Source organism: Hyla sarda, chromosome 6 (assembly GCF_029499605.1).
Source record: "Hyla sarda isolate aHylSar1 chromosome 6, aHylSar1.hap1, whole genome shotgun sequence".
Taxonomy (NCBI): domain Eukaryota; kingdom Metazoa; phylum Chordata; class Amphibia; order Anura; family Hylidae; genus Hyla; species Hyla sarda.
The window spans coordinates 215,896,475-215,924,218 of record NC_079194.1 but is presented as its reverse complement, the minus strand read 5'-3'; the positions used below and the strand labels follow the sequence as shown (position 1 = coordinate 215,924,218).

The 27,744-nt window shown below is 41.9% G+C and overlaps 2 protein-coding genes across 6 annotated transcripts in view; one reads left to right on the top strand and one right to left on the bottom strand.

The window, feature by feature from the left end:
- Positions 1–4,082, top strand: part of NECAB2 (N-terminal EF-hand calcium binding protein 2) — a 223,908-nt gene extending 219,826 nt beyond the window's left edge. For both annotated transcript variants that reach the window (XM_056526414.1, XM_056526415.1), the window contains 2 exons: positions 852–943; positions 3,213–4,082. In XM_056526414.1, coding sequence (XP_056382389.1) covers positions 852–943; positions 3,213–3,241 — 121 coding nt within the window. In that variant the 3' untranslated portion in view covers positions 3,242–4,082. The remainder of the gene's footprint in view (positions 1–851; positions 944–3,212) is intronic.
- Positions 4,083–9,243: 5,161 nt separating this feature from the next.
- SLC38A8 (solute carrier family 38 member 8) overlaps positions 9,244–27,744 on the bottom strand; it is a 34,864-nt gene continuing 16,363 nt past the window's right edge. For all 4 annotated transcript variants that reach the window (XM_056528407.1, XM_056528409.1, XM_056528410.1 and 1 more), the window contains 7 exons: positions 21,482–21,583; positions 18,534–18,591; positions 15,629–15,743; positions 14,071–14,218; positions 12,270–12,469; positions 10,828–10,879; positions 9,244–9,440 (listed from right to left, as the gene is read on the bottom strand). In XM_056528407.1, the coding sequence (XP_056384382.1) occupies positions 9,338–9,440; positions 10,828–10,879; positions 12,270–12,469; positions 14,071–14,218; positions 15,629–15,743; positions 18,534–18,591; positions 21,482–21,583 (778 nt within the window). In that variant the 3' untranslated portion in view covers positions 9,244–9,337. The remainder of the gene's footprint in view (positions 9,441–10,827; positions 10,880–12,269; positions 12,470–14,070; positions 14,219–15,628; positions 15,744–18,533; positions 18,592–21,481; positions 21,584–27,744) is intronic.

Below are 27,744 nucleotides of genomic sequence, written 5' to 3'. Positions count from 1 at the left end.
TGAAAGGACTGAATCTCATTTCTTCTATGGAATATGCAGATTTTTTTTATATTTACCTATTTATTGTGCTTATGAAACAAATGCAGGAACATAATAGTGAATTTGTTTTCACTATTTGTTTCCAGACATTCTGGATAAGACTTAAAGGAGAACTCCGGAATAGGAAAATTATCGTCCATACTGCCGGCAGTAAAAAAAAACAAATAGGTACATACCTTCCTTCGCTCCCTCGGTGCCTCCGGTAACACGCTCCGGCCTCCGCCGCGATCCTCTTCCTGGTTGCCGGTGATCAGATGAACATACTGCACTCAGCCAATCACCGGCCGCAGTGGACTCCCGACTCGGCTGGCGATAGGCTGAGCGGCAGTGTGAGAACGCTTCAAGACACACAATTCTTCACTACAGCGGCACCTGCTGCCGGGGCCGAAAACGTCCCACTGCCGCTCAGCCTATCGCCAGCCGAGTCGGGACTTTGCTGCGGCCGGTGATTGACTGAGTGCAGTAGGACTCGCCGACCACCAGCAACCAGGAAGAGGATAGCGGTGGAGACCGTATTCGGCTACCGGAGGCACCGGGGGAGTAAAAGAACGTATGTACCTTTTTATTTTTTTTACTGCCGGCAGTATGGGGGACAATTTTCCAATTCCGGAGTTCTCCTTTAAAGCGGTGTAACAATCTAATAATTGTTATGGTATATCCTCGCAGAACCTTATCAGTAGGGGTCCCACGTCTGTGATCTGCAATGATCAGGAGAATAAAGATCCACGGAGCAGCAGTGCTTGACCAGTAATGTTACTCCAGGGTAAATGCTATTTCAAAGTACATTATACTCATTGTCTATCTTTATATAGGCATCTTCAGAGCGGACCCTGTAAAAAGTTTCAGCATGTAAAGGTGGATACGTTGACCCAGCCAGAATCCATCTCCACAATGTTTGTACCAGGTAAGTCATGAGATTTTCCTGTAGGTTTCTTAATGTACAGTGGCTTTGCATTATACTTGCCTATGTGCCTTAAGATATAGCCTACATCCCCACAAGTCATGCTGGTATAATAACCCCTCCCTTCATACAGCCATTAAATTAAAGGCTACAATTTTTGCTGCCTGCAGCAGCCTCAAGGGGGAGCTCACAATCTGGTAGATTGTGAGCTCCCCCTTGAGGCTGCTGCAGGCAGCTTGGTTATCAAACTTTTTTTCGCCTAACTAAGGCTGCATTCACATCTCGTTTTTGCAATACAGTTTCATTGAAAAAAAACGTATCAAACCGTATTGCAAAACGTATATATAGACATTTCATTGTAAACCGTATGCCAACCGTAGCATCAGGTTGTGTACGATTTGCATCATTTACGGGTTTATACGGTTTTTACCCGTACACAAAACGGTAGTCTATTACGGTTTTGTGTCCCGGTGAAAAACCGGATACAACCCGTATACGGTTATTTTAAAATGGAGTTCTATGGTAACTGTATTGAACCGAATGTGTGTACGGTTACATCCAGTTTTTAATTTTATTTTTTTTTGGGGGGGGGGAGAAATTCAATAAAAAGAAGAACTTTATTTAAAATGTTGACAAACATCAAACCGTATCCGTTTTTTTCAAGGAAAATGTATTAAAACGTATGCAAACAGACATCAGTTTTCAAACCGTATACGGTTTAAAAACGTGAGGAGGCATATACGGTTGCATACGTTTCGGTCCGGTTTGGAGACATACGTTTTTTGCACAGAAAAAGGATACTGGGCCCGTATTGCAAAAATGAGATGTGAATGCAGCCTAACCCTTGACAGCTCATTTTTACAAATTGTACCCTGCCCAACCGCCATGTTAGCGTCATGTTTGGAATTTATATACATGCTGTGTATTTAAAATTTATAAGCTTTTCTTAACTAGATATCCTCTCCCCAGGCTCCCACCACACACAGTGATGGTCGCCACTTTGTGCCACCTATAGAGTAGTTAGGCCCCTTCTGTACTCCCATATAGTGGTATGCTGCTATCCACAGCACCCTGGCATTCGTGCTTCTCCTCTGCTGTCCTCCTGTTCTTCTCCATCATTTAGTTTCAGCAGCCATTGTAGAAGCAGTGAATTTTTTTGTGCACCCCCTTAGAGAACTGTTAAGTGTTTCTGGGGTTATGCCATTGGGAGAGCAAGAAAGTAGACTTTAAAGAACTGACTAGATGTATTACTGACCCTCAGAATAGGACTGCTCATGCTGTGTACAAAAAGTCAATTCTTCTTTTGGCCAAGTTCACATATTGCGTTAGGCTATGTTCACATTGAGTAATGTGAACAGAATCTCCGCTTGCTGAATTCCGTGAGCAGAGATTCCATCTGGCGGCCGCCTAAACACTTCGGGGGAGATTTGTCAAAACCTGTGCAGAGGAAAAGTTGCTTAGTTGCCCATAGCAACCAATCAGATTGCACCCAATCAGAACCAAAGAAGCGATCTAATTGGTTGCTATGGGCAACTGGGCAACCTTTCCTCTGCACACAGGTTTTGATAAATCTCCCCTTTCGTCGGAAGGACTGGGCGGCACTGCGCCATCACCATTGGCGCCTATACAGTGCTCGCGGACTACCGCGCAAAGAATGAACATGTTCCTTCTTTGCACGGATCAATTTCAGCGGCGGAATTGTCCACCGCTGAAATTCCGCAGGGGGAACGGGTCCGCAGAAGAACCATTAACACTAATGTTAGGAGTTCACACCGCTAAATGCCGACGCACAATTCAGTGCATGGAATTCTGCGCTAATTACTCAGTGTGAACATACTCTTATATTGCAAAATAAAGTCGAAATAACAATCTTTCTAAATAAAAAAATTCATACTAGATAGATACCTGGTCAATTTTGTGGTAGATCACCCTTTACAAGTACTCTATTTTTAACCCTATATATATATATACTTCTAAAGACCCTGTAGGCACAACCTGCTCTCTTTAAGATTCCAATCAGCCAGTGTTGGTGTAAAGGGGACAGCTCTCCAAGGAGACATTTTTTTTGTATTTGTTTCTATCAGTGCTTAAAGCATATAGTTGTATGACCTGTATATGTGTTAAATCACCAACTTTATTTTTCTACAGGGCCATTTATTAGTAAGGGCCTCTAGTGCAATGCAAACATATACAGCCCAGAGTTGCCCACAAGCTGTAGAACAGGACATTCTGGAACATTCCACTTAATGATGATTTTGTTCCTTCTTTCCAGCTGCTTGGTGCACCCTTGGTCGAGATTGACTGTACCACTCGTGAAGTTGACCAGAGTCCAGGCTGTGGCATCATTGGCTCTCTGACCATTGTGTCTCTGTCTCACCAGGAGCCTTGTAGTCGAGATGCGTCTCCTTCTGATGACTTTGTTCCAAGTGCTGTCTGTTAAATCCACATAGTGGGGAATGTATTTGCTTGTGAAAAAGGGAAACCCTCCTAGAACCGATATCCTACTTCTGAAATGCCTCTAAACATGTATTTAACATAAGTATAGGACCTTTAAGAAACAAGAGAACCTAGGGAATATCTGGTGGCTGATAAACTAGGTCCATAGCCCTGATATCCTCTCTTGTGCGTGCATGATCAAACCTCTTGCATTTGTACATTACCTGTCTTGTAGATAGTATTGCCTTCCAGCGGAAATCATAGCGTAGAAAATAACAGAAATACAAGCGAGCCAGCTGAAAATATTAATTCTGTACAATGCTGGTCTCTATTATTGGAAGGTATACACTGTTTTGGTAGATTTATTGGTGTTTTTACTTCAGGATGTACCATTTGTGGGGGCCGTGTTCTTCTCTCTGGTTCCGTTGGAGTCATCCAGTGATGTATGGCTAGACTTCGAGAGCTAACCTAGCAGCTTGTGCTTAATAATAAAGTTCTATTTTTCCCAGAATGATAAATATGCAGGAATGTGGATTGTTTTTTCCTCCCCCAATGTTATGTTAGATATTCTATAATGCTGTAAACTGATCTCTATTCGTATGGGTTTTAATAGTCAAATGCAACTTGTTAGAAAATGTCATTCCAAAGGAATTCTTTGACAGGATGTGTACAGCCAAGATCATACCCAATAAAAGTATTGACACTACTTTGGATTCGGTCATTTTAGTGTAAACCAGTTAGTCAGGCTTAGCAAAATTATTGCTCTTCCTTTAAAAATAGTTGACGCGTTTCAGGGCCACTTGTGATGGAATCATGAAAGGTTTTCCCCAAAGAGAATGATACTAAGGACACTTGATACAAAACTGATTTATGCATCGTTATTTCCCACTTATATAAGACAATAAATGTGCCTTATAAAAGGATTTTTTTTTCTGCTTTACTCGGGATCCACACATTAGGGTTATAGGTAACTTGAATATTTAAATGTAATTCATATTATAATAATGCTATTACGTAGTATGGTTGAAAAATGGCATACATACATCAAGTTCAACCAAGGGATTGAAGGGAAGGGGTATGGTTGGATGAAGGGGAAGGGATGTGATTTTATATTTCTGCATAAGCATTAATGTTATTTTGTTCTAGGAATGTATCTAACCCTGTTTTGAAACTTTCAACTGTTCCTGCTGTGACCAGTTCCTGAGGTAGACTGTTCCATAAAGTCACAGTCCTTATGGTAAAGAAGGAATGTCGTCCCTTGAGACTAAACATTTTCTTCTCCAGATGGAGGGAGTGCCCCATTGTCCTTTGCGGGGATTTAACCTGAAAGGTTTTCCCCCATATTTTTTGTATGGGCAATTTGTGTAACGGTGTGATGCAGGGCAGATGGAATTACCCTAGGGGCAGATGACATTAACCCCGTGTTTGTGATGCCAGGGTGTGGTTTATCCTCAATACCACCCGACGGTATGAATCCTGGGCTAGGCACAGGGGCAATAATGATTCTGACGCAAAGTTACGGACAACAGTAGCTTTACTGAGGGTAGACAGATGGTAAAGTCTATACAGTTCAGCCAGGGCCCAAGGAGGTGACCAGTGACCTTAAGGGCTTGCTGGGACTTGAAGTAGGACTGTAAAATTTAATGCAGGCCACGCTGACAGGGACTGACTTGACTTGACTGATGACTGACAAAGCTAGGACTGTAGCTTACGTGCAATGGACTGTGGCTGCCAACTGGAGTTGAGGCCTCCAATGACTCTGGATACACACACACACACACACACACTCTAGGACTCAACTTGACCCGAGCAAAGACTCAGGAACTAAGAGAGCGAGCAAGCTCCACCCAGGGCTTATATGGGGGAGACTAACAGGGAGCCCATAGGTCACCCCTGGGATCACCTGGTCACTGATACCTAATGGGTAACAATCACATGGTACATTTCTTAAAGTAACAACACATTATATATCACAATGCACAGCAAAACATATCTACAGGGGGGGGGGGGGGGGGGACAAGTTCAAGGAGGCCCAGGGGACACAGAAGGGAGGCTGCCTGACAGGGCAGCAAGAGTACAGGGCAACAACTCCCATAATGGGCTACCACACATTTATATACGTTGATAATATCCTCCCCCCTTAAAAGTCTCTTCTCAAGATTAAACAAATGTAATTATTTTAATTGTTCCTAATAGTTTAGTCACACGTCTCTGCACCCTTTCCAGCACCATAACATCCCTTTTATGAACTGGTGCTCAAAACTGAACAGCATATTCCAAGTGAGACCGCACCATTGTTTTATAAAGGGGTAGTATTATGTCCCCATCCCTTGATACATGACAATATCCTGCTGGCCCTAGTAGCAGCTGCCTGACATTGCATGCTATTCTATAGTCTATGATCTTCAAGTACACCCAGATCCTTCTCTACCAGTGACTCTGCCAGTTTAACCCCCCCCAAATACATACGTTGCATGTGGATTTTTAGTACCCAGATGCATAACTTTACATTTATCCAAATTGAACCTCATTTGCCAAGTGGATGCCCAGACACTTAGTCTATCCAAGTCATCTTGTAACTTATACACATCCTCTATAGACTGTACCGTGCTACAAAGCTTGGTGTCATCTGCAAAGATAGAGACAGAGCTGTTATTCCCATCCCCTAGATCATTAATTAAACAAGAGCGGACCCGGTATTGAACCTTGGGGTACACCACTAATAACCGGGGACCAGAGTACGAATCATTGACCACCACTCTCTGGGTATGGTCCTTAAGCCAGTTTTCAATCCAGCAAAGTGACAACATATCATAAGTCATAGTAAGATTGCTGGGAGCCTCATGATATAGTCTGTCTAAACCCAGCATTCTGAAAAACCGCTTTCAATAAAAAATTAAAACAAGTCAAAGTGTAAGGCTCCTTTCACACTGAGTATTCATCTGTTATTAAACATCCATTTTCTGTGTAAAATCCAATTTATAAAAACGGCTAAAATAACGGATGCTAACGGCTGAATAATGTCCGTCAAAATAACGGGCATATTCATCCGTTAAGACCCGTTATAACATCCCTCATGTATGGCCATTTTAATACCTCTGCCTACAGACTCCTGCAGTGCTGAGGGACTACTACTACTCCCATCATGGAACAGACTTGTTTCCATGATGGGAGTAGTAATTCCCCGGCTGCGGGAGTCTGTTGGTGGCTGGGGAGGATACATTAGTGTCTGTACTACTAACACTATCATGGAACAGTCTGTTCCATGATGGGGGTTGTAGTACAGGGGCTGAGGGATTGATCGCACCGGGTCTCAATTCTGTGACCCCATGCGATCAGAAGTTATTAAAAGCAGGGGAGCTGTTGGCATGGTCTGCAACCCTGCGACGTATCGTGTGTTTTTACTTTCATTTTTAAATCCCCTGTGGGGAGCCTTGAATGGTCGGTGCCGAGGAGCCATTCAGGGCTCTCCGCAGGGTTTTTAAAATGAGCCGATATATCTAGCCAGATAAATCTATATGTCTGCCCCCCCCCCAAGTGCATATATGCATATATATATATATATATATATATATATATATATATATATATATATATATATATATATATACACCCCTGCAGCACTAGGTATGAAAAGTATTGCATCATCATCGGGCCGGCCGGCTGCTGGCCCGATGCGATGCCGATAGAAATACTTTTCACATATAGCGATGCGTGGCATAATATGACAAGTGCGCTGGCACATTATAAATGCGCCAGCGGGGGGGTATATATTTCTAAATGCGCTGCGCGGGGGGGCATATTATAAATGCGCTGCGGGGGGGGGCATATACCCCCCACAGCGCTTTTAATATACATATGGCCCCTGCTGCGACTCGCAATGTTCATTTTAAAAACCCTGCTGAGAGCCCTGAATGGCTCCTTGGTGCTGGACAGTCAGGGATCCCCACGGGGAGCTTAAAATTAAAGTAAAAACACACGATACATCGCAGGGTTGCAGACCATGCCGCCCGCTCCCCTGCTTAACAACTTCTGATCGCATCGGGTCTCAGTAGTGAAACCCGGTGCGATCAATCCCTCAGCCCCTGTACTACAACCCCCATCATGGAACAGACTGTTCCATCATAGTGTTAGTAGTACAGACACTAATGTATCCTCCCCAGCCACCGACAGACTCCCGCAGCCGGGGAATTACTACTCCCATCATGGAAACAAGTCTGTTCCATAATGGGAGTAGTAGTAGTCCCTCTGCACTGCAGGAGTCTGCTGATGTCACCTCTTCTGAGCATGCTCAAAAATAATAACGGATATTATAAACCAGGTGCAAATGGATGACATAAAGGCTCATCCGTCAGCCATAGACTTCAAATGTTATAAATAATGGCTGTTAATTTACCAGTTTCTTGTGACGGAAGAAAAATTAGTGCATGTATCGTTATTTCTTCCAATCACAAATATAGCCCATCATGAATAACGGATGTTAACGGGTCATAACGGATAATCAAAAAAATCCCATAAACATTCTAACGGATGTTTAGAACGGATCTTTTAACAGAACAACTTTATAGTGTGCCTAGTAATACACACTCTGTAGGGTCGCACGTGCCATGTTTTGCAGTGTATGTTCTGCAGCTGATGTTGCTACCCATTTACTTCAATGGGTAGGAAAATACTCAGCAAAATACAGCACATAACCCTACCCTAAAACACCACATAATCTAGTAATAAATAAGTCGGGCAACACTGGCATACTAAGAGTTCCATCATAACCTAGTAGTAAATAGTGGCGCACTGAGGCACTTTCTGTGTTAGCATAATCTACTTAAAAAAATTATATACACGTATACATACAATATTATGCAGTCTTTGACTAAGGCACTGCAGACCTCACTATAACAAAACCATATAGGAACTATAATCAACAAAAGAAATGCACAATGGAGCAGAATAGCAGGGAAGTCTTCAGGGTTCCTCAGCATTGGTGGGGATGATCTTCATGCTGCAGTGTATAGAACATTCCTCCCTTGTGCAGGGAATAAGAGAAGCCCAAGCAGAGGAAGTGGAGAGATTGTAGGGGCTGGGTGACTGACGCTGCAGAAGGAGAAGTGCAGCCACAAAGTAGAGACATGCTGTGCAGCAGCACTTTTCTTATAATATTAATACCCCTGAATAGCACACAATATTGCTCCTAAAATCAATGATGATAAGTGATGCAGACTCACTTTAAGATCTTATATGTAAATTGATTCTTTATTGGGCAAAGGCTTCATTTAGTCAAGCAGAACGTTATTGAGTCAATACAAGAATTTGCATAAGTAAATGTATGTGGATGTATGTGGAAGGAGTTATTGATGCGGTAGAAGGTTTAAGCTTAAGGGTTAACGTGTCATATGTCATTTTTCATGCTTTAAAGAGGTCACTAGGGTAGCTTATACTTATACTACACTATGACTAACATTAAAAGGGGTACTCCGCTGCCCCAGCGTTCTGAACATTTTGTTACGAATGCTTGGAACGAGGGTAGTGACGTCACGGCCATGCCCCCTCGTGAGGTCACGCCACGCCGCCTCAATGCAAGTCTATGGGAGGGGGCGTGGCGGCTGCCACGCCCCCTCCCATAGACTTGCATTGAGGCGGCGTGGCGTGACATCACGACCCCCGCACCCAGCGTTCTAAATGAATGCCAGGTGCTGCACAGAGATTGCAGGGGTCCCTAGACATCTTATCTCCTATCCTTTGAATAGGGGATAAAATGTCTAGGGGTGGAGTATACCTTTAAATCCAAAATACACCCACAAACTATGAATTTACAGGTTTTGGATAGATAAGGATTGTCGCTGCATAAAAACCACAACAAAAGATTTCTGGAAATCAAATGGTTTAATATTTTAAAAGGGATATAAAAGTTTAAATAAAATATATACTTTTTTGACAAAAACATCAGCTTTCAGCTGCCACATCTCAGAACTTGTGCAGGAGTTCCATAACGGCTATAGTGGTGCTCTGCCCAAATACAAAGGCTCCACAGACAACAGAGATGATCCCCCAGGCGACGAGACAAGATCTGCAAGCAGGAGACACATCGGACCAGACATGATAAACCATGAACTTTATATATTGGTCATGAGGTTATGTACATTACCATTTAATATGCAAATGGTCAACAGGGGTTATATAGGTGGGAATGAATTTATCCGTTAATGAAAAGACCCCTTATTCTCTTTCTAGAGTTTAGTATCTAGCGCTGCAATAACAGGAATTGTTGACAGAATGCGATTACACTCTTCATCTTAAACATTACCATAGAGAACTCTGCAATTAAAGGGGTACTCTGCCCCTAGACATCTTATCCACTATCCAAAGGACATCCAGACATCCAGTGCACTGAGCAAACTTCGCTCCGTGCCGGATGACATCACACCCCCTCCCATAGGCTTGCATTGAGGGGACGTGGCCGTGATGTGACCAGCGGGGCATGACCGTGAAGTGACAAGCCTCCGGCGCTGCACCCGGCACTCTAAACGAACGCCGGGTGCAGCAGGGAGATCATGGGGGTCTGGCTGCTGGGGCGCGATCTCCCTGCACCCAGAGTTCCATTGGATTAGGGGATAAGATGTCTTAGGGCAGAGTACCCCTTTAAGGATGAAGAGACCAGCCATTGAAGGCTCTTCAGATGGGGTGTTTTTTTAATAGTCATTAGAGATGAGCGAACTTACAGTAAATTCGATTCGTCACGAACTTCTCGGCTCGGCAGTTGATGACTTATCCTGCATAAATTAGTTCAGCCTTCAGGTGCTCCGGTGGGCTGGAAAAGGTGGATACATTCCTAGGAAAGAGTCTCCTAGGACTGTATCCACCTTTTCCAGCCCACAGGAGCACCTGAAAGCTGAACTCATTTATGCAGGATAAGTCATTAACTGCCGAGCCGAGAAGTTTGTGACGAATCAAATTTACTGTAAGTTCGCTCATCTAATTGTCATCATTACTTATGCATTTGAAGAGCTATAACTTTATTATAGAACTACTTTCAAGGACTAATAATAGACTGTTTTTCCTGGATAAGTAGTAGAGTTTATTAGCACCATTTTAGGGTACATATCATTTGATTGGTTACCCCTTTTTATACATTTGTTTGGGGCGGGGTATAGAATTCCACCACTTTTCATATTTTTTTCACACTGTTCATTAATATTCTGTCTACTTTATTCCTGAGTAGAAAATACAGTAATATCAAATGGTTTCTTTTTGTGTTCAACAATCTGATTTTAGGTAAGTCAAACTATGCCATAGGTTCTCCTGGATTGCAGGACCGGTATTAAATCTTGGTTTTAGTACTTTATTCATTTGCTCTTCAGGCATATTAGACTGCTATATTGGCATAGTGCACTTTAAGTCTATATATACTGTAGCGTAATGCCCCATGTATAAACAGTATAACATAGATCACTCACTTTTTCCTCTTCTCCATTACTTCGGTTTCCATAGCACAAATCAGACACAGCCCTGTCGATGAGGTAAAAAAAATAAAAAAAATCATGTACACAAAGTTTTTCCCCTGAAAATGCTTCTCCTAGCTCCAGAATGTTTAGGTTATGATTTATGTAGCTTTCTGATTGCATTAAATCTTAGGCTTCTTTCACATTGCCGTTCGGACATGGCAGCATGACTTCTACCGGGGAGTATAGGAGGAGGAAAAATACATCATGCAACATTTTTTCCTCCCGCTACTCTCTTAAAAAATGCCTAACGGACCCCATAATAGTAAATGGGATCTGTCAGGACCAGTTTCTTCTTGTTTAGCCCCATCAAAAAGAATGCCCGTTAAGGCAAAAAAAAAAAAAAAAAAAAAAAATATATATATATATATATATATATATATATATATATATATATATATATATATATATTTATTTATATTTATATATATATTTATTTTTTTTGCCTTAACGGGCATTCTTTTTGATGGGGCTAAACGAGGAGAAACTGGTCCTGACAGATCCCATTTACTATTATGGGGTCCGTTAGAGATATATATATATATATATATATATATATATATATATATATATATATATATATATATATATATATATATATATATATATACACACACACACACACACACCTGACGAGCGTTCTCAGAAGAGGCAGGTCAGTGGGAAAGGGGCCTAAAAAGGTGGAGGGGTTTTTGCATTGTTTTGCATACAAAATATGTCAGTTGCATTGACAAGTATTACATTATACAGGTCCATTTATTTGGCAACATATTAATAAAGAGAATTGCACCACCATAAGTCGAATGCTAGGTTTACATCGGTCAGTATAGCAAAAACCAGGAGTGGTTCTAAAAACACACAGGTTCAAACCTATCCATTATAGTTTTTCTGTGTGGGTCCCACTCCTGTTTTTGGCATTAAAAAAATGAAAATAAAAAAAACTGACCCAAACATTACACGTAAACCCTGCTTTATGCTGTCTCAGAGCCAAACCATGTGGTGTGCTGGTGCCAATAAAACATCTTACATTGCCTTTTTGTATAATAATAATATATATTTATTTATTTATTTATCTTTTAATATGTCATACAGACATGTCAAAAGCTTTGATCAGTGGTGGTCTCAGCACCCAGAACCCCACCAATCTCAAGAACAAGTTGGGCGAAGCACCTAAGCACCTCTCTCCCTGTCTATAGAAAGTCTATGGAGCCAGCCTTCTGCGGGAAGGAGAAAGATTGAGGGAGAAGCCCTTATCTGAGTACTTCTCCCTACTCCTTCTAGGGATCATTGGGGATCTCACTACCCACGTACTGACCAAATAAAGGTTGACATTTCAAAAGTTTTTTGTTGTTGTTTTTTTGAAGACAGTTTAAAATAACAAGGCAGATAAGGCTTACCTGGGAAGATAAAGATGAAGAAAGCGCTGATTCCTCCAATTACGGAGATGATCTCGCTGATGTCAGGAACAAACAAAGCAATGACTAAAGTAACCAGAATCCAGAGTACAGTCAGTGTGACCCGCACAAACCGTTCATAGGAAGCGGTTACATATGCAGTCATGTACTTGTGGTCCAACCAAGCTTCCTGAAGAACAGACCTGGGGATGGGAATAGCAGAGAAATTTGGTTTTTCCATTTAGCCACCATTTTACAATATTAATCCAATTAAATCTATATAGAAAGTCAAGTAGATTAGTAAATAATGCTTTTTGATTACATGAGGTTTTATTCTTTAGTCTAGTGTTTCCCAACCAGTCTACCTTCAGCTCTAGGCAATACCCAACCAGTATACTACAACTCTAGGCATGCTGGGAGTTGTAGTTTTGCAACAGCTGGAGGCACCTTGGTTGGGAAACACTGCTTTAGTCAGACAGAAAGCTAAATATCTGGCTGTCTGGTTTACAAACTTATTTTATTTTTCCCCTAAAATAAAGGCCAGGGCTAAACTGACTTTTTTGAAGCTGTGCAGATTTTTTTTTTTTTTAACTATTAAGTAACAGCTACAGTCCACAAGATTGTATACAATTACCGTATATACTCGAGTATAAGCAGAGTTTTTCAGCACGATTTTTCGTGCTGAAAACGCCCCATTCGGCTTATACTCAAGCGAACAAAAAAAAACCTTTCTGGCCTGTCAATCCCTTCTCAGTGGTCTTCAACCTGCAGACCTCCAGATGTTGCAAAACTACAACTCCCAGCATGCCCGGACAGCCATCGGCTGTCCGGGCATGCTGGGAGTTGTAGTTTTGAAACATCTGGAGGTCCGCAAGACCACTGCGGCCTTCGTCATCATCCAGACCCCGCTTTTGTTTTCTACTCGCCTCCCCTCGGTGGGAAGGAAGGGGGAGCTGGTCCGGGCCATCTATGCTGCAGGGACCGTCCGGTGGGGAGGGCTAGTCGTTCTGGGCTGTCCATCTTCACCGGGAGGCCCTCTTCTCCGCTCTGGCCCCGGACTAGGGACGCTGCATTGACGCAGGGACGTGACGCGCGCGTCGTGGTCAAGGCAATGTCACTACTCTGGGGCCGGAGCGGAGAAGAGGGCCTCCCGGTGAAGATGGACAGCCCAGAACGACTAGCCCTCCCCACCGGATGGTCCCTGCAGCATAGATGGCCCGGACATGCTCATCCTTCCTTCCCACCGAGGCGAGGCAAGTAGAAAACAAAAGGGGGGTCTGGATGATGACGAAGGCCGCAGTGGTCTTCAACTTGTGGACCTCCAGATGTTTCAAAACTACAACTCCCAGCATGCCCGGACAGCCGATGGCTGTCCGGGCATGCTGGGAGTTGTAGTTTTGCAACATCTGAATGTCCGCAGGTTGAAGACCACTGAGAAGGGATTAACAGACGGTGATGATGAAGGGGGGGGGGATGATGATGGGGGTGTTAATGACGGGGGATCTGGATGATGACGAGGGGGGGGGGGGGAACGATTTATTTCCCACCGTAGGCTTATACTCGAGTCAATAACTTTTCCTGGGTTTTTGGAGTGAAATTAGGAGCCTCGGCTTATACTCGAGTATATACGGTAGTAGATATTGCATTAGATTACATCTGTAGCTTAATAGTTCAACTCAATCAGGAAAACTACAAATGTCACAGGGAATAATTTTGACGGAAAGAAAAAAAAAAAAAAAATTGACCAGGTATATAACCTACCTCTCTAGGGACTCTGGTAACAAATTGTGATACAAATGCTTACCTTCCAAGTAGAAGTATGATTGGGTAGATGGTGATAATGGAGATAGCAAACAGCAATCTGGCTACTATGACAACGGCATCGTTCCCCGGATAGGACATCAGGATGTCAGCTGCTACATTTTCCCCAAATGTAAGGAATCCGTAGACTCCTGGAGGTGGAGGAAGGGAGACAAAACACATCAAGTGCTGTGATAGTGATATAGTAAAATATTAGTACCTATTGCAGGTTATTGTACACAATAGATCACTGCCTTACCAGAATAAGGATGGCTTATTCCCTAGGGGTGTTTTAATGCAATTGCCATTTGTCTGAAAATGTTAAAAATTATGTCCCTAACTCACGTAAGAGGTCATCATAAATTGTGCTTCCCGTGCCTGAAGAACGTATATGGGAACTGTGTCTATGAAATCCCTTATTTGTACTGGCAGATACAAGCACACTATACTGCGGATGCTATGGACCAGGTACATATGACTGCTCCATATCTTTTAGTGCATGTTACAGATCAGGTGAGAAGAGAAACGTAATAGGATGCGTTCATAAGCGACACGGCAATTCATGGTGGTCATCCTTTTTAAGGGGAGACTTTTCAAAATAGTGCCCGGAGCTGTATGTTAGACAAGTAGTGACGAATGAGATTTCTCAAAATAACCTAGACCCATTATTGCAAATGACAAATTTTCCAGTTTAAAGCTCTATCCTTTGTGTGTATATAGAGGGAATATGTAAAGCAGCTCCATCAGATTACCTTTTCCTAAACATCAGTTTTTTTACTCCAAATACAGAGTTTTAGAAACTGATTAGGAACTTATGACAAATCTGTCCAGAAAGAAAGAGTAACCATCTGCAGCAGCTGCTTCAGGGTGTTGCCCCTCAGTACAGGAGAAATCTTTCCCCTTTTAACCTACCGTGACAGGCATCTCACCAGCTAAGCCAGAACACCCTGCGCTGTACGGATTAGGGCAAACACCCCAAAACAACTGTCTGTAGATGTGTAGTGTTCCCAGGGATCCAAGAGAAGTGCTAATGGCCTATGAATCTCCACAGTTATGGAGTTCTCGAGGAGAAATCGTACCCCTTTGACATAAAGATAAAATATTTATATATAATTAAAGGAGTAGTATCACGCAAAAAAAAATAAACTTTTAGGGGATAAGTTTTCGATAGCGGGGGGGGGGTTGGTCTTGTATGTAGCCCCGGCTCTTCCCTGGAGCGGTGAGTTATGACCCCTGCCCGAAGCGGGGGGGCCGCCACTGCCCCCTACATATATCTCTATGGGAGAGCGGACGATAGCTGATATATGGAGGGGGCGAGGCGGCCCCTGCTTCGGGCAGAGGTTATGACAGGCTGTTACAGGGGAGAGTCGGGGCTCCATACAGGAGATCGCGCGGAGCCTTAGTGCTCGGACCATCGCCATCTAAAACTTATCCCCTATCCTGCAGAAAGGGGATCCGTTTTTTTGCAGAGCACTACTTCTTTAAATATTGCTGGACATGCTTGTAACCACTACAATTACATAGTAGTTTCTGCACTCACAATATCAGGCTTATTTCTTTACCTGTTAGAGAGTAAATGAGCAGGCAGAACAACATGGACAACACAGACACCACAACCCAGTTTGATAGACATTTGTTCTTCATACTGCTATAGATTGTTATACAAGCTTCATGGCACTGGAAGACAGGAACAGAATTACAGAACATCACTTGGGGGCTTGCGGGGAAGAATGGTGACTGGAAGCTACATTATGCCCTAAACACTAGCGTTTGTGTAACAGTTTGAGTCTTTGCATAAACTTCATTTGTCAATAAAAGTAAAAAATAAAATAAAATAAAAAACGTATAAAATTCTTACATCGTACTTCAGTGTAAGGGTGCGTCCACGGGCGGAATTTCGCTAGCAAAATTATGCGTGGTGAACTTTTGAATCAGTGTGAATGGGTTTCTGCAAGACCCGTTCACGCTGAGCAATTTCAGCAGTGGAAAATTACGCCGCTGAAATTGTTCCATACAGAGAACGAACATGTTCATTCTTTGTGCGGAATTCCGCGAGCACTGCATAGACGTCAATGGAGACGGTACATTGCCGCGGGGTCCTACCGCCGATTGCGGCGGCTACCAGGCTGAATCTCCGCTCGCTGAATTCTGCAAGCGGAGATTCAGCCTGCGTTCCAGTGTGAACACACCCTTACACAGAAACATCAAAATTTCTATCAGTCTCAAGACTTTTGTCATGACTGTACACAGACCAATTCTGTCTGAACCTTGACCCCAGTAGCACTAAGAAGGACATGGGGAAGCAAATTATAAAAAATTAAAAAAAATTATATAATTTTTTTTTTTTTTTTTTAGACTAAAAACTCACTATTACAAAATGGCTAAAACATAAGATTATGCTATCTACCTGACACAGCTGGTGTCTTGTGGGGGGGGATGCTATAAGAGCCCCCAACCTTTGTGATCAGAGACACTTCTGAGCTCTAGACAATAGATTATGGGTTGATTCTTGTTAAGGAAGGGGTTCCGTATGTTTATCATAGGACTCTTGTATTTAAAAGGTGGGGTTTAGAGTCTATTGCATCACTATTGTTTATTTTTTTATTTTTTTTATTTTTTGGGGGGGGGGGGGGGGGGTTTTGGGGTTTTGGGGTTTTTTTTTTTTTGGCTGCACCTAGCTTACATATACTTATGTGAGCCACTTAGTGGATGCAACCATTTATTTGAGACATCCACCACCCAAAAGTCACAGGCCCAGATTTTTCAGACTCTGAAAGAAAAAGTGGAGTGATTTTCCCACAACAACCAATCACAGCTCAGCATTCACTTTACCAGAACTATGATTGGCAGCTGTGGGGAAAAAAAAAAAATCACAATTTTATGATAAATTTATCAAAAACCGTGAGAGAGAAAAAAAAAACGTGATTTTCCTACAGCACCCAATCACAGCTCAGCTAACAAGCTCTGGTAAAATGAAAGCTGAGCTGTGATTGGTTGTTGTGGGAAAATCACTCCACGTTCACACAGTTTGGTCCTGGGATGAACCGTGAAATGTACACAGGGAAATTAGTCAGGACATGGAAAAAAATTATTTTAAAATCTAGGCTTATACATATTTTTTGCTGCACATCCCAATTTTCTTAAGGGACACCCTTTTTTCTAATTTTGTACAGTTGGGGTAGTAAGACTAGAGGATAAGGGAAGACCTTTATAGACAGAGTCAGAGAGGATAATCTTGGAATAGTGTGACTATTGATCCTACACCAGCAGCTATATATGGTCTCTGCAATTGGAGATTAAAAAGGATCCTACAACAACGAGAGGAATATTGGATATTGGAACTTGCAAGAAAACATGAGGGTCGTTTAATTTGTCATTTTTTTTAATCTATTTTGTAAGAGGATTTGTTGGAAACAGTATTTGAGGATTTCACCTTGTCATGTTTTCTTTAAAGGGGAAACTCCGGTGAAAACAAGTGGAAAACAAATGTTTTTCAAATCAACTGGTGCAGAAAGTCTAAACAGATTTGTAAATGACTTCTATTAAAAAAAATAATAACCCCTTCCAGTACTTATCAGCTGCTGTATACCACAGACATACTACAAGAGGAAAGTTGTGAAGATCTTTGCCAGTTTGACCCAGCAGTACTCTCTGTGTCAACTACTGTCCAAGCAGGAAGGGTTTCAAATCCCCATAGCAAACCTCTCCTGCTTTGGACAGTTCGTGACACAGAGAGTACTGTGGTCAAACTGGCAAGATCTTCACAAATTTCTTTGTAGTATGTCTGTGGTATACAGCAGCTGATAAGTACTGGAAGGGTTAATAATTTTTAAATAGAAGTAATTTACAAATCTGTTTAGCTTTCTGACACCAGTTGATTTGAAATCTTTTTTTTTTTGTTTTTTTTGTTTCCACCAGAGTTCCGCTTTAAAGGTGAAAATGTATTTATTTATTTTATTTTTTTTGTCTGTCCAAACCCCCCTCCCCCCCTTAAAAGGAAAAAAAATCACTGTTGCCCATAGCAACCAATCACAGCATAGCTTTCAAGCACACTCGAAGAAATTAAAGCTGCTACTGAGGTCCTTCATAAATCTCCCCCATTATTTTTCTTCTATAGTCTTACATCTCGTTAACGAAGCTAAAACACAAGAGACCTTCCCTAGAACGTGCATAAAGTACCAGCCGTACAAACTAATTGATGAATGCGCTTGGGAAAAAAATCTGCATATGTGACCCTTTCAATGCAAGAAATCAATAAATTAGAATTCTAATGTTTACACGGTTTCCGGCACGTGCAAGGACAATGAAGAAATGCGCCATCTTCTAGACAGCAATGCATTTCTGAGCGGAATCGGGATTTCTGCTGAATAGTTCCGTGGAATTCTGCTGTGTGAACATAGCCTAACACTTTTCTGGAGTATCCAGTTTAGAGACAAAACGTTTAATGATTTCATTCCACTTTTTTACCTGAAATCCAAAGCAGATTGTGGGAATCACACTAAACATTGAAGCCAAAGAAGATGCACTGAAAAAGAGCAAAAACAAAGTTCTAAAGCAATTTACCCTTTATATTTCATTTTCATATTTTATTTTGTCTAAATTATAGGGTAACCCCAATCATGACTAAGCAGACGCCTGATGATTATTACAGTAATTTACACCATGCCAGAGAATACCAGAATGGAACTTCTAGAACAGCACGGGGGTCCTACAGCTGTTAGGGGTCACTGTAAACGCAGACACAAGTCATAGCTAGTGATATTTAAAGAAAGTGGCAATTAAGAAAAGTCTAGTGTGCAGAAGAAAGAAGGGAGGGTACTGGAGATCATGGTTGTTTAGAGATAACAATAATCATTAAAAAAAAAGTGACCTTGGAAAACTGAAGGCAGATAGCTTGAAAGGGAGTAGGGACACGAGTCAAAACTCAAGTGAAAAAAATTATTTCTGAGTTCTTAAAAGGCCATATGTAGTGAATTAACATTTAGGATAGGGGATATGTGTTTGATTGGGGGGGGGTCCAAATGCTCCCCCCCCCCCGATCTCCTGTACGGGGCCACGGCTCCCTGCCTCTTCCATAGAACTGTATGGGGAGGGGTGTACCGTAGGTAGACGCTACGCGCATTAGCCACTCACAGAGCGGCAATGTGGTGCCCCATTTGTGAGATCGCGGGGATGGGGGGGGGGGGGTCCTAGCGTCGGACCCCCCCCGTGACCAAACAAATTCGCTGCAGATGTCCTTTGTCTATATGACTAGAGGATCCCATTCATCATGAGACATTTATCAAGAGATTTAGTTAACTTTTTTTTACTAAAAATTTTGCACAAATGTCGCACCTGCGACTACGCGATTTTTCGTGCGACATTTTGACTGAAAAGCGAGAAAAGCAAGTTTTCCAAAACTTAACTACGTAGTAATAATTTTAAAATGGATTACGGATAGTCTGGAATTTATTAACTGCTACAGTCGCAACTGCGCAAAAAAAAAATTTAATTTTTTTTTTTTTAAAAAGGCCGCAACAAGGTCAAAAATTGACTAAATTTACTCCAGCTCAAACATGGAGCAGAAAAAGCTACTACCAAAGTAAAAAAGAAAAAATTGCTTACGTGAAAGAAAATTATCAACAGGCTGAAAGCAGTTGATAAATAAGTCACACATAAGCAAAAAAAAAGGAAATAAAAAAGTACTAAAAAAAGGAATACATAAACATTGATAAATGTCCCCCATAGAGATTTCTTATGACATTCTTTGTAAGAATAGCCTTATGTGACCAAATAAATCACAGAGAGGCAACACTACACTAGCTCTATGACCTGTACTTGATGTAGGCCAACGTAATATAATCTGCCTGAAGCCAAAACAGTCTGGTGTTGCAACCAATCACAGCTCAGCTTTCATATCTTAAGCTGTGGTAAAGTGAAAGCTGAGCTGCGATTGGTTGTTATGGACAAAACCAAACAGTTTCTTTAAGCAGATGGATATATCTGGGCCAGTGTACATATGCAGAATGGTGCTGGGGAACTCTTGTACGCTATGCTGCTCTCAGGAGGTAGTAGGGACCAAAATTGGGAGTCCTATAGGTAGAAGATGATTAGTGCATGTGGGATCATTTGTGGACAAGTCTTCATAGAGCAGCCATGTTTGTTGAACTTTGTGAATATGTTTATGTAACCACCAAGCATATGTGCCTCTTGTACATAATGGCTGTTTATGTACATTTCTTGCTGCATTCTTCTCTAGTGAGGTAGTAGCCACCAGGACCTTTGCTCTGCCACTGCAAGCCCATAGAGTCCAAAACCACACCACACTCCACGGAGGATCACAGGGCACTGCCAAAGAGGTAGTCCAATGGATATTTAAAAGCGATATATTAAAACGTGCTACACTTTACGAAACCGGTCTGGTTTCTTTTTTGTACCTGAAGAAGAAACCGGACCGGTTTTGTAATGCGTAGTACGTTTTAATAAAACGCTTTTAAATATCCATTGGACTACCTCATTGGCCGTGCCCTGTGATCCTCCGTGGAGTGTGGTTTTGGAATCTATTGTTCCTGCTTGGAGCGTGTGGAGGAAGGTGCAGCAGCCTTACTTGACTAAGCTTTTATGCGAGTTGTGCTGGTATTTTGCACAACAATTTTAGGTGAGTTGGCCATTGGCTCACTTGTCTTATTCTCATACCTCGAAGGTGTCACACCAGGGAGCGCTCTTGTTTTTTTATTGTTTATTGCAGGGTGGGGGGGGGTAGAGATCAGTAAATTGATGCATTTTACAGTCCATATGGATTTCAAACGTAAGAACATGTGCTGAATAAAGTAGAAGGACTTTGAACCTCTGAATTTTAATCTTAGTTGACATATGGGAATAGATTATCTGACGATTTAAGAGTTACAATCCATTATTAAAATGTTCATATATTACAGGTATTAAAATGCTCTTATGGGGTTTATTTTTAACCCATACCGATTCTGCTTTTAAAATCGGAATGGATGTAGCTTCTGCTGTAGATAGATTATTAAGTCAATAGTCCAGTAGATTACTTCTAGTAAATACTAATGTCGATGCCGAGTATAGGAGAGACAACCACTTGAATGGAAATAAACCAATCTTCTGGCAGCCTTTACATAGAAGGGAATTGAAAATCCTTGAAGCACAAATCATTTAATTATTATTATTATTATTATTATTTTTTATTTTTTTTTAAACAATCGTGCAGCCCATAGAATGGTAGTAAAAAGGGTGTTTTTTGTCTTTTTGTCTTTTAGAATGCCCGCTCTAAATACCTGTTCTGAGGGTCTGTTTTGGCCAGTCTCCCTTTCAGAGCAATAAGTCTTGAAAGGGAGTTGCATATTTGATTTGTTGGCAAAGCTTGGACAAGGAGGAAATGCCAAACCATAGCAGATCCTCACCCGCATACTCACTTAGAGGAATATTCTCTCTTGTGGAATACATTATGCTCCGTCAGATAATACTTCACAATGATCGCCACAGTCAGGTAACAAGCAGCCAGTGTTCCAAGAATACTGTAGGGAAAAGACACACACAAGAAAGATCGGTATTAAAAAAAATAAAAATAAAAAAAAAAGTTCTACAAAATAATAATAATAATTATATAGATAGATTTTCTTTTGTCATCTATTTTGTTTTTGAGGTTCTGTAGCATAAAATTGGCAATAGAAGATATACATTTTTGTGGCACATCTAATGATCACTTATTGAGTGTGGGGACTGGATGATTGTCCCCTAAAATCTCCTCTACAGTAAAAACAGCTAATCAAAATAACTCTGGAAGGTTGGGGGGGGGGGGGGGTGGAGGAATTATTAATCAGCCATGGTGAGATTGGTCTACTGATTCAGTAAAACAATATCTCGCAAATGCACACATGTTATGTAAACACTTTAAAGAGCAGGTTGTATGAACCCCAGAATGGTGGCAAAGAAATTTATTCCACTCAAGTCAATCCCTCATACAGGAATGTGACAAAAAAGGAAAAAAATAAATAAAATTAGCTTACTTCTTAAGTTACAGACTATGGGGGAGATTTATCAAAACCTGTGTAAAGGAAAAGTTGGCTAGGTGCCCATAGCAACTAATCAACTCGCTTCTTTCATTTTGAAAATAAAAAGCGATCTGATTGGTTGCTATGGTCAACTTTTCCTCTGCACAGGTTTAGATAACTCTTGCCTTGTCTCTATAAAAAGGTTACTTAGTTCCTTATTGTAAGATAAGATGTTATGCAACAAAGTATGATTGAGGGGGGTCTGACCGCTGGGACCACTGAGATCTCCTGCCCTGGACACCCAGTCTCTGTGCACAGAGAGATCTCTGCTCCATGCGCGGATTACTGTCAACCACTGCACAAAATGGTGGCCAACATGCCCCTCCATGTATCTTTATGGGAGAGCTGGAGATACCCAAACACTCTCCCATAGAGATACATGGAGGGGTGTGTTGGCCACCGATCCATGCACTGAGCGGAGATCATGGAGAGATGTGCTGGGCAGGAGATCACAGGTGGTCCCAGCGGTTGGACCCATCACGATCAGACACTTTGGATAGGGGATAAGATAGTTCATGAGGTTGAAAAAAGACCAGAGTCCATCAAGTTCAACCTATAACCCTAATGAGTCCCTACTGATTTGATGCAGAGGAAGGCAAAAAAAACTCATACTAGGGATAAAAAAAATCCTTCCGAACTCCAAATATGGCAGTCAGAATAAATTCCTGGACCAACGTTCTGTCCCTATAAATCTAGTATACATAACCAGTGAGGTTATTCTCCAAAAATGCATCCAGTCCCCTTTTTGAACTCTTTTACAGAGTTCATCTCCTCTGGCAGAGTTCCATAGTCTCACTGCTCTTACAGTAAAGAACCCCCATCTGTGCTGGTGTAGAAACCTTCTTTCCTCTAAACGTAGAGGATGGCCCCTTGTTATAGATACTGTCCTGGGTATAAATAGGTCATGGGACAGATCTCTGTACGGTCCCCTGATATATTTATACATAGTTATTAGGTCTCCCCAAAGCCTTTTTAATCTAAACTAAATAACCCCAATTCTGATAATCTTTCTGGGTACTGTAGTCCTCCCATTCCCCGTATTACTCTAGTTGCCCGTCTTTGAACCCTCTCCAGCTCCACTATAGCTTTCTTGTACACTGGTGCCCAGTACTGTACAGTATTCTATGTGTGGTCTGACTAGTGATTTGTACAGCGGTAGAATTATTTCCTTGTCATGGGCATCTATGCCGTTATTGATGCACCCCATGATTTTATTTGGCAGCAGCTGAACGACACTGGTCACTACAGCTAAATTTACTGTTAGCTAAGACTCCTAAGTCCTTTTCCACCTCAGTCGTCCCAAGTGTGCTCCCATTTATTCCATAATCCCAGCCTAGATTTTTTCCTGCCCATGTGCATTACCTTACATTTATCAGTGTTGAACCTCTTCTGCCACTTCCCAGCCCAAACCTCCAACCTATCCAGATCCATTTGTAACAGTGCACTGTCCTCTATTGTGTTTACCGCTTTACAGAGTTTAGTATCATCTGCAAAGATTGCTACTTTACTATTCAACCCCTCTTCAAGGTCATTAATATATTAAATATAACAGGAACCAAGACGGACCCCTGTGGTACCCCACTAGTAATAATAACCCAATAAGAATAAGTACCATTAATAACCACCCTCTGTTTCCTATCACTGAGCCAGTTACTCACCCACATTCTCCCCCAGCCCAGTTCTTCTCATTTTATGCACCAACCTTTTATGTGGAACCGTATCAAATGCTTTGGAAAATTCCAGATATACGACAGCCAGCGATTGCCTCTAAAGTCACTGGTCACCTCCGTGGGCCTGGCTAAGCTGTATAGACTATTCCACGTGTCTAACTCAGTAAAGCTACCCTTGTTCCGTAATTTGGTGTCAGAGTCCTTATTGCCCCCGTGCTTAGCCCAGGATCCCGCGGTATACCTTCGAGTGGTATTAAGGATAAACACACCCTGGCGTCAAGAGAGGTTAATGCCATCTGCCCCTTGGGTAATTCCATCTGCCCTGCATCACACTCATTACCACACATTATACCAATTGAAACTGCCCTGCTCAGCCACTAACTGAAAGGGAAGACCACTGTGCCCAGTGATTGGTTGACCAGGGGAGTTGTCATCAGGAACCAGCTAAGAGGAGTGAAAGCTTTAATGCAGCAGCTTCAGGGGAATGGGGTAGAGAGACTCTCAGTCTCTCTCTATTAATCATAATTTATAACATAGATAGTACAAATAATGCATGAGCAAATATTACTATTATTTTACAAACTCCTAAACTTATTTTACAAACTCTGGAGAACATGTCAGATCATTCCAGGTCTCAGTCCAGAGACCCACTGCTATTGAGAGTTATAGCTGGGTGAAGAAAAACTTTTCTCCCCAGCAGCTGACCGATCCAACTCATGCACACCATTATAGTTTATGGAGCAGCCAGCGACTACCCACGATCGCAGTGGGTCTAGACCCGGAGCAATTAACTTCTGATATGTCTGGACAACTTGTCAAAAGTTTATAAAAATGACCGTAAAAAACATTAAGAACTCTATATTGTGCAAATCCTGTCCTGTTGGACAAACATAAAAAGGAAACTGCAATGCCATCTAGTGGTCAGAGTTGATTTAGCAGGTTCATGGTTAACGGGAACCGTAGGCAGCATAACTTAGTGCCAGGTTCAAACATCCTTAAAAAAACTGTAGAAAACATAGTCCAAGATCACACAGTTTGCAGCCTATTGCTTGGTTTAGGATTAAGTGTCAGCTTGGGGGGGGTTCCACACATTAAAGGGGTACTCCGGTGAAAAATATATATATATTTTTTATTAACTCGTGCCAGAAAGTTAAACAGATTTGTAAATTACTTCGATTTAAAAATCTTGATCTTTCCAGTACTTAACAGCTGAAGAAATTCTTTTCTTTTTGTATTACTTTTCTGTCTGACCACAGTGCTCTCTGCTGACACCTCTGTCTCAGGAACTGTCAACAGCAGGAGAGGTTTACTATGGGGATTTTCTCCTGCTCTGGACAGTTCCTAAAATGGAGGTGTCAGCAGAGAGCACTGTGGTCAGACAGAAAAATTCTAAAGGAAAAGAACTTCCTCTGGAGCATTCAGCAGATAAGTACTGGAAGGATTAAGATTTTTGAATAGAAGTCATTTACAAATCTGTTTAACTTTGTGGCACCAGTTAATTTAAGATGACACTTCATCCTTAGCCCAGCATTGGCTGCAAACTGTCTGATCTTAGACTATGGTACTGCAGTTATACAGTTTTTCCTCGGAGTACCCCTTTAAGGACTAACGGAAAGAGGTAGATCAGGTGCTCCTCACTCCAAGCTAGACCAAATTCACTCCATCCTAGCCCTAGGAGAGTCTGCACTAAACTTAGCTAGATTAAATTTCTCTCCCTCTCCCAAGAAAAAAAAAAAAGGGGGTGGGCCAAAGCACGACTTCCTTCCTCTCCACCAACTAAAACATTCCTCAATGTAGTGCAATGAGCTAATGCAAGCAATTGTGCTCCCCTACTCACTGTCTCAGCACAATGGTACACAACACTATGCAATCACATATAAACAATGCACAACAGGAATATGCTTGAGCAACATGGAATAGTACCATTACATTAAAGACAGCAATAATAAAGCAAATGTCAACAACCAACACTTTCATGCAAGAGGCAATAAAAAATAAAAAAATTATATATATTTATAATGCATCAGGAGGTTATATATATATATTTTATATATTTATAATGTATCAGGAGATACACACACATATATATATATATATATATATGTGTATCAGGAGAATATATTTATATATATACATACACACACACACACACAAACAAAAAGTTGTACAATAACAAAAAGAGTTCGCACAGCTGTGCGCGAAAACGGCTGTTAGCCTCTGAGCACACTCATCCAGTTGTCTCCCAGCACTACGGAAATATCTGAAACACGGACTACCACAGGACCGGTGAGTGCGAGTGAACTCTTTTTGTTATTGTACAACTTTTTGTTTGTGTGTGTATATTTATATATATATATGTATATATATTCTCCTGATACACAGCTACGGCCACTGACACCGCTAACCACTGTTACGCCGAGCGCTCCGGGTCCCCGCTCCTCCCCGGAGCGCTCGCAGCATCCTCTCATTCGCAGCGCCCCGGTCAGACCTGCTGACCAGGTGCGCTGCAATATCACTCCCAGCCGGGATGCGATTTGCGACGTGGGAGGCGCCCGCTCGCGATGCGCATCCCGGCTCCCGTACCTGACCCGTTCCCCGTCTGTCTTGTCCCGGCGCACGCGGCCCCGCTCCATAGGGCGCGCGCGCGCCGGGTCTCTGCAATTTAAAGGGCCACTGCGCCACTGATTGGCACAGCAGGCCTAATCAGTGTTATCACCTGTGCACTCCCTACTTATACCTCACTTCCCCTGCACTCCCTCGCCGGATCTTGTTGCCATTGTGCCAGTGAAAGCGTTCCCTTGTGTGTTCCTAGCCTGTGTTCCAGACCTCCTGCCGTTGCCCCTGACTACGATCCTTGCTGCCTGCCCTGACCTTCTGCTACGTCCGACCTTGCTCCTGTCTACTCCCTTGTACCGCGCCTATCTTCAGCAGTCAGAGAGGTTGAGCCGTTGCTGGTGGATACGACCTGGTTGCTACCGCCGCTGCAAGACCATCCCGCTTTGCGGCGGGCTCTGGTGAATACCAGTAGCAACTTAGAACCGGTCCACCAGCACGGTCCACGCCAATCCCTCTCTGGCACAGAGGATCCACCTCCAGCTAGCCGAATCGTGACAACCACACTTCGATATTTAATATAAAAGTAACAGCAGTGCCCTCCAAATATTATATATATATATATATATATATATATATATATATATATATATATATATATATATATATATATATATTAATCACTATGAGAACTCCAGCACAGGATTGCTCAGGTGTGGTGCAGTGTAACCCCCAGTGTGCCACACTGGATCCACATAGAACTTCCTCCGTAAGGAAACAGCACCCAACACCAGGTCCAGGTAAATTGCAAGCTACAGGGTCTTTATTGCATCAAGAGAGACAATGCGACGTTTCGGCTAACAAGCCTTTTTCAAGCATGCTTGAAAAAGGCTTGTTAGCCGAAACGTCGCATTGTCTCTCTTGATGCAATAAAGACCCTGTAGCTTGCACTTTACCTGGACCTGGTGTTGGGTGCGGTTTCCTTACGGAGGAAGTTTATATATATTATATATATATATATATATATATATATATATATATATATATATATATATATATATATATATATATATATATCCTATCTTTGGTAAGCATATAAGAAAATCTCACAGTGAGTTCAAGAACATACTATAACATTGGCAATTCAGGGATTCAGAAATATCCTCCTCACTATAAGCAGAGTACAGGCCGTTCATACATCTGACTATTCAGATCAGTGCATTCCAATGCAAATTACACGCAGCATCATATATTATAACTGTGCAAGGAAAAAAAAAAATTAGGTCACTTCACTGGGTTTCCATATTTTATTTGGGACAACACACTGCTTGGAGATATGTGAAATTATGAGAAAAAAGGTTGGACCAACCTAGATTGTGTGCTAAAATTAAGTCCCATTCA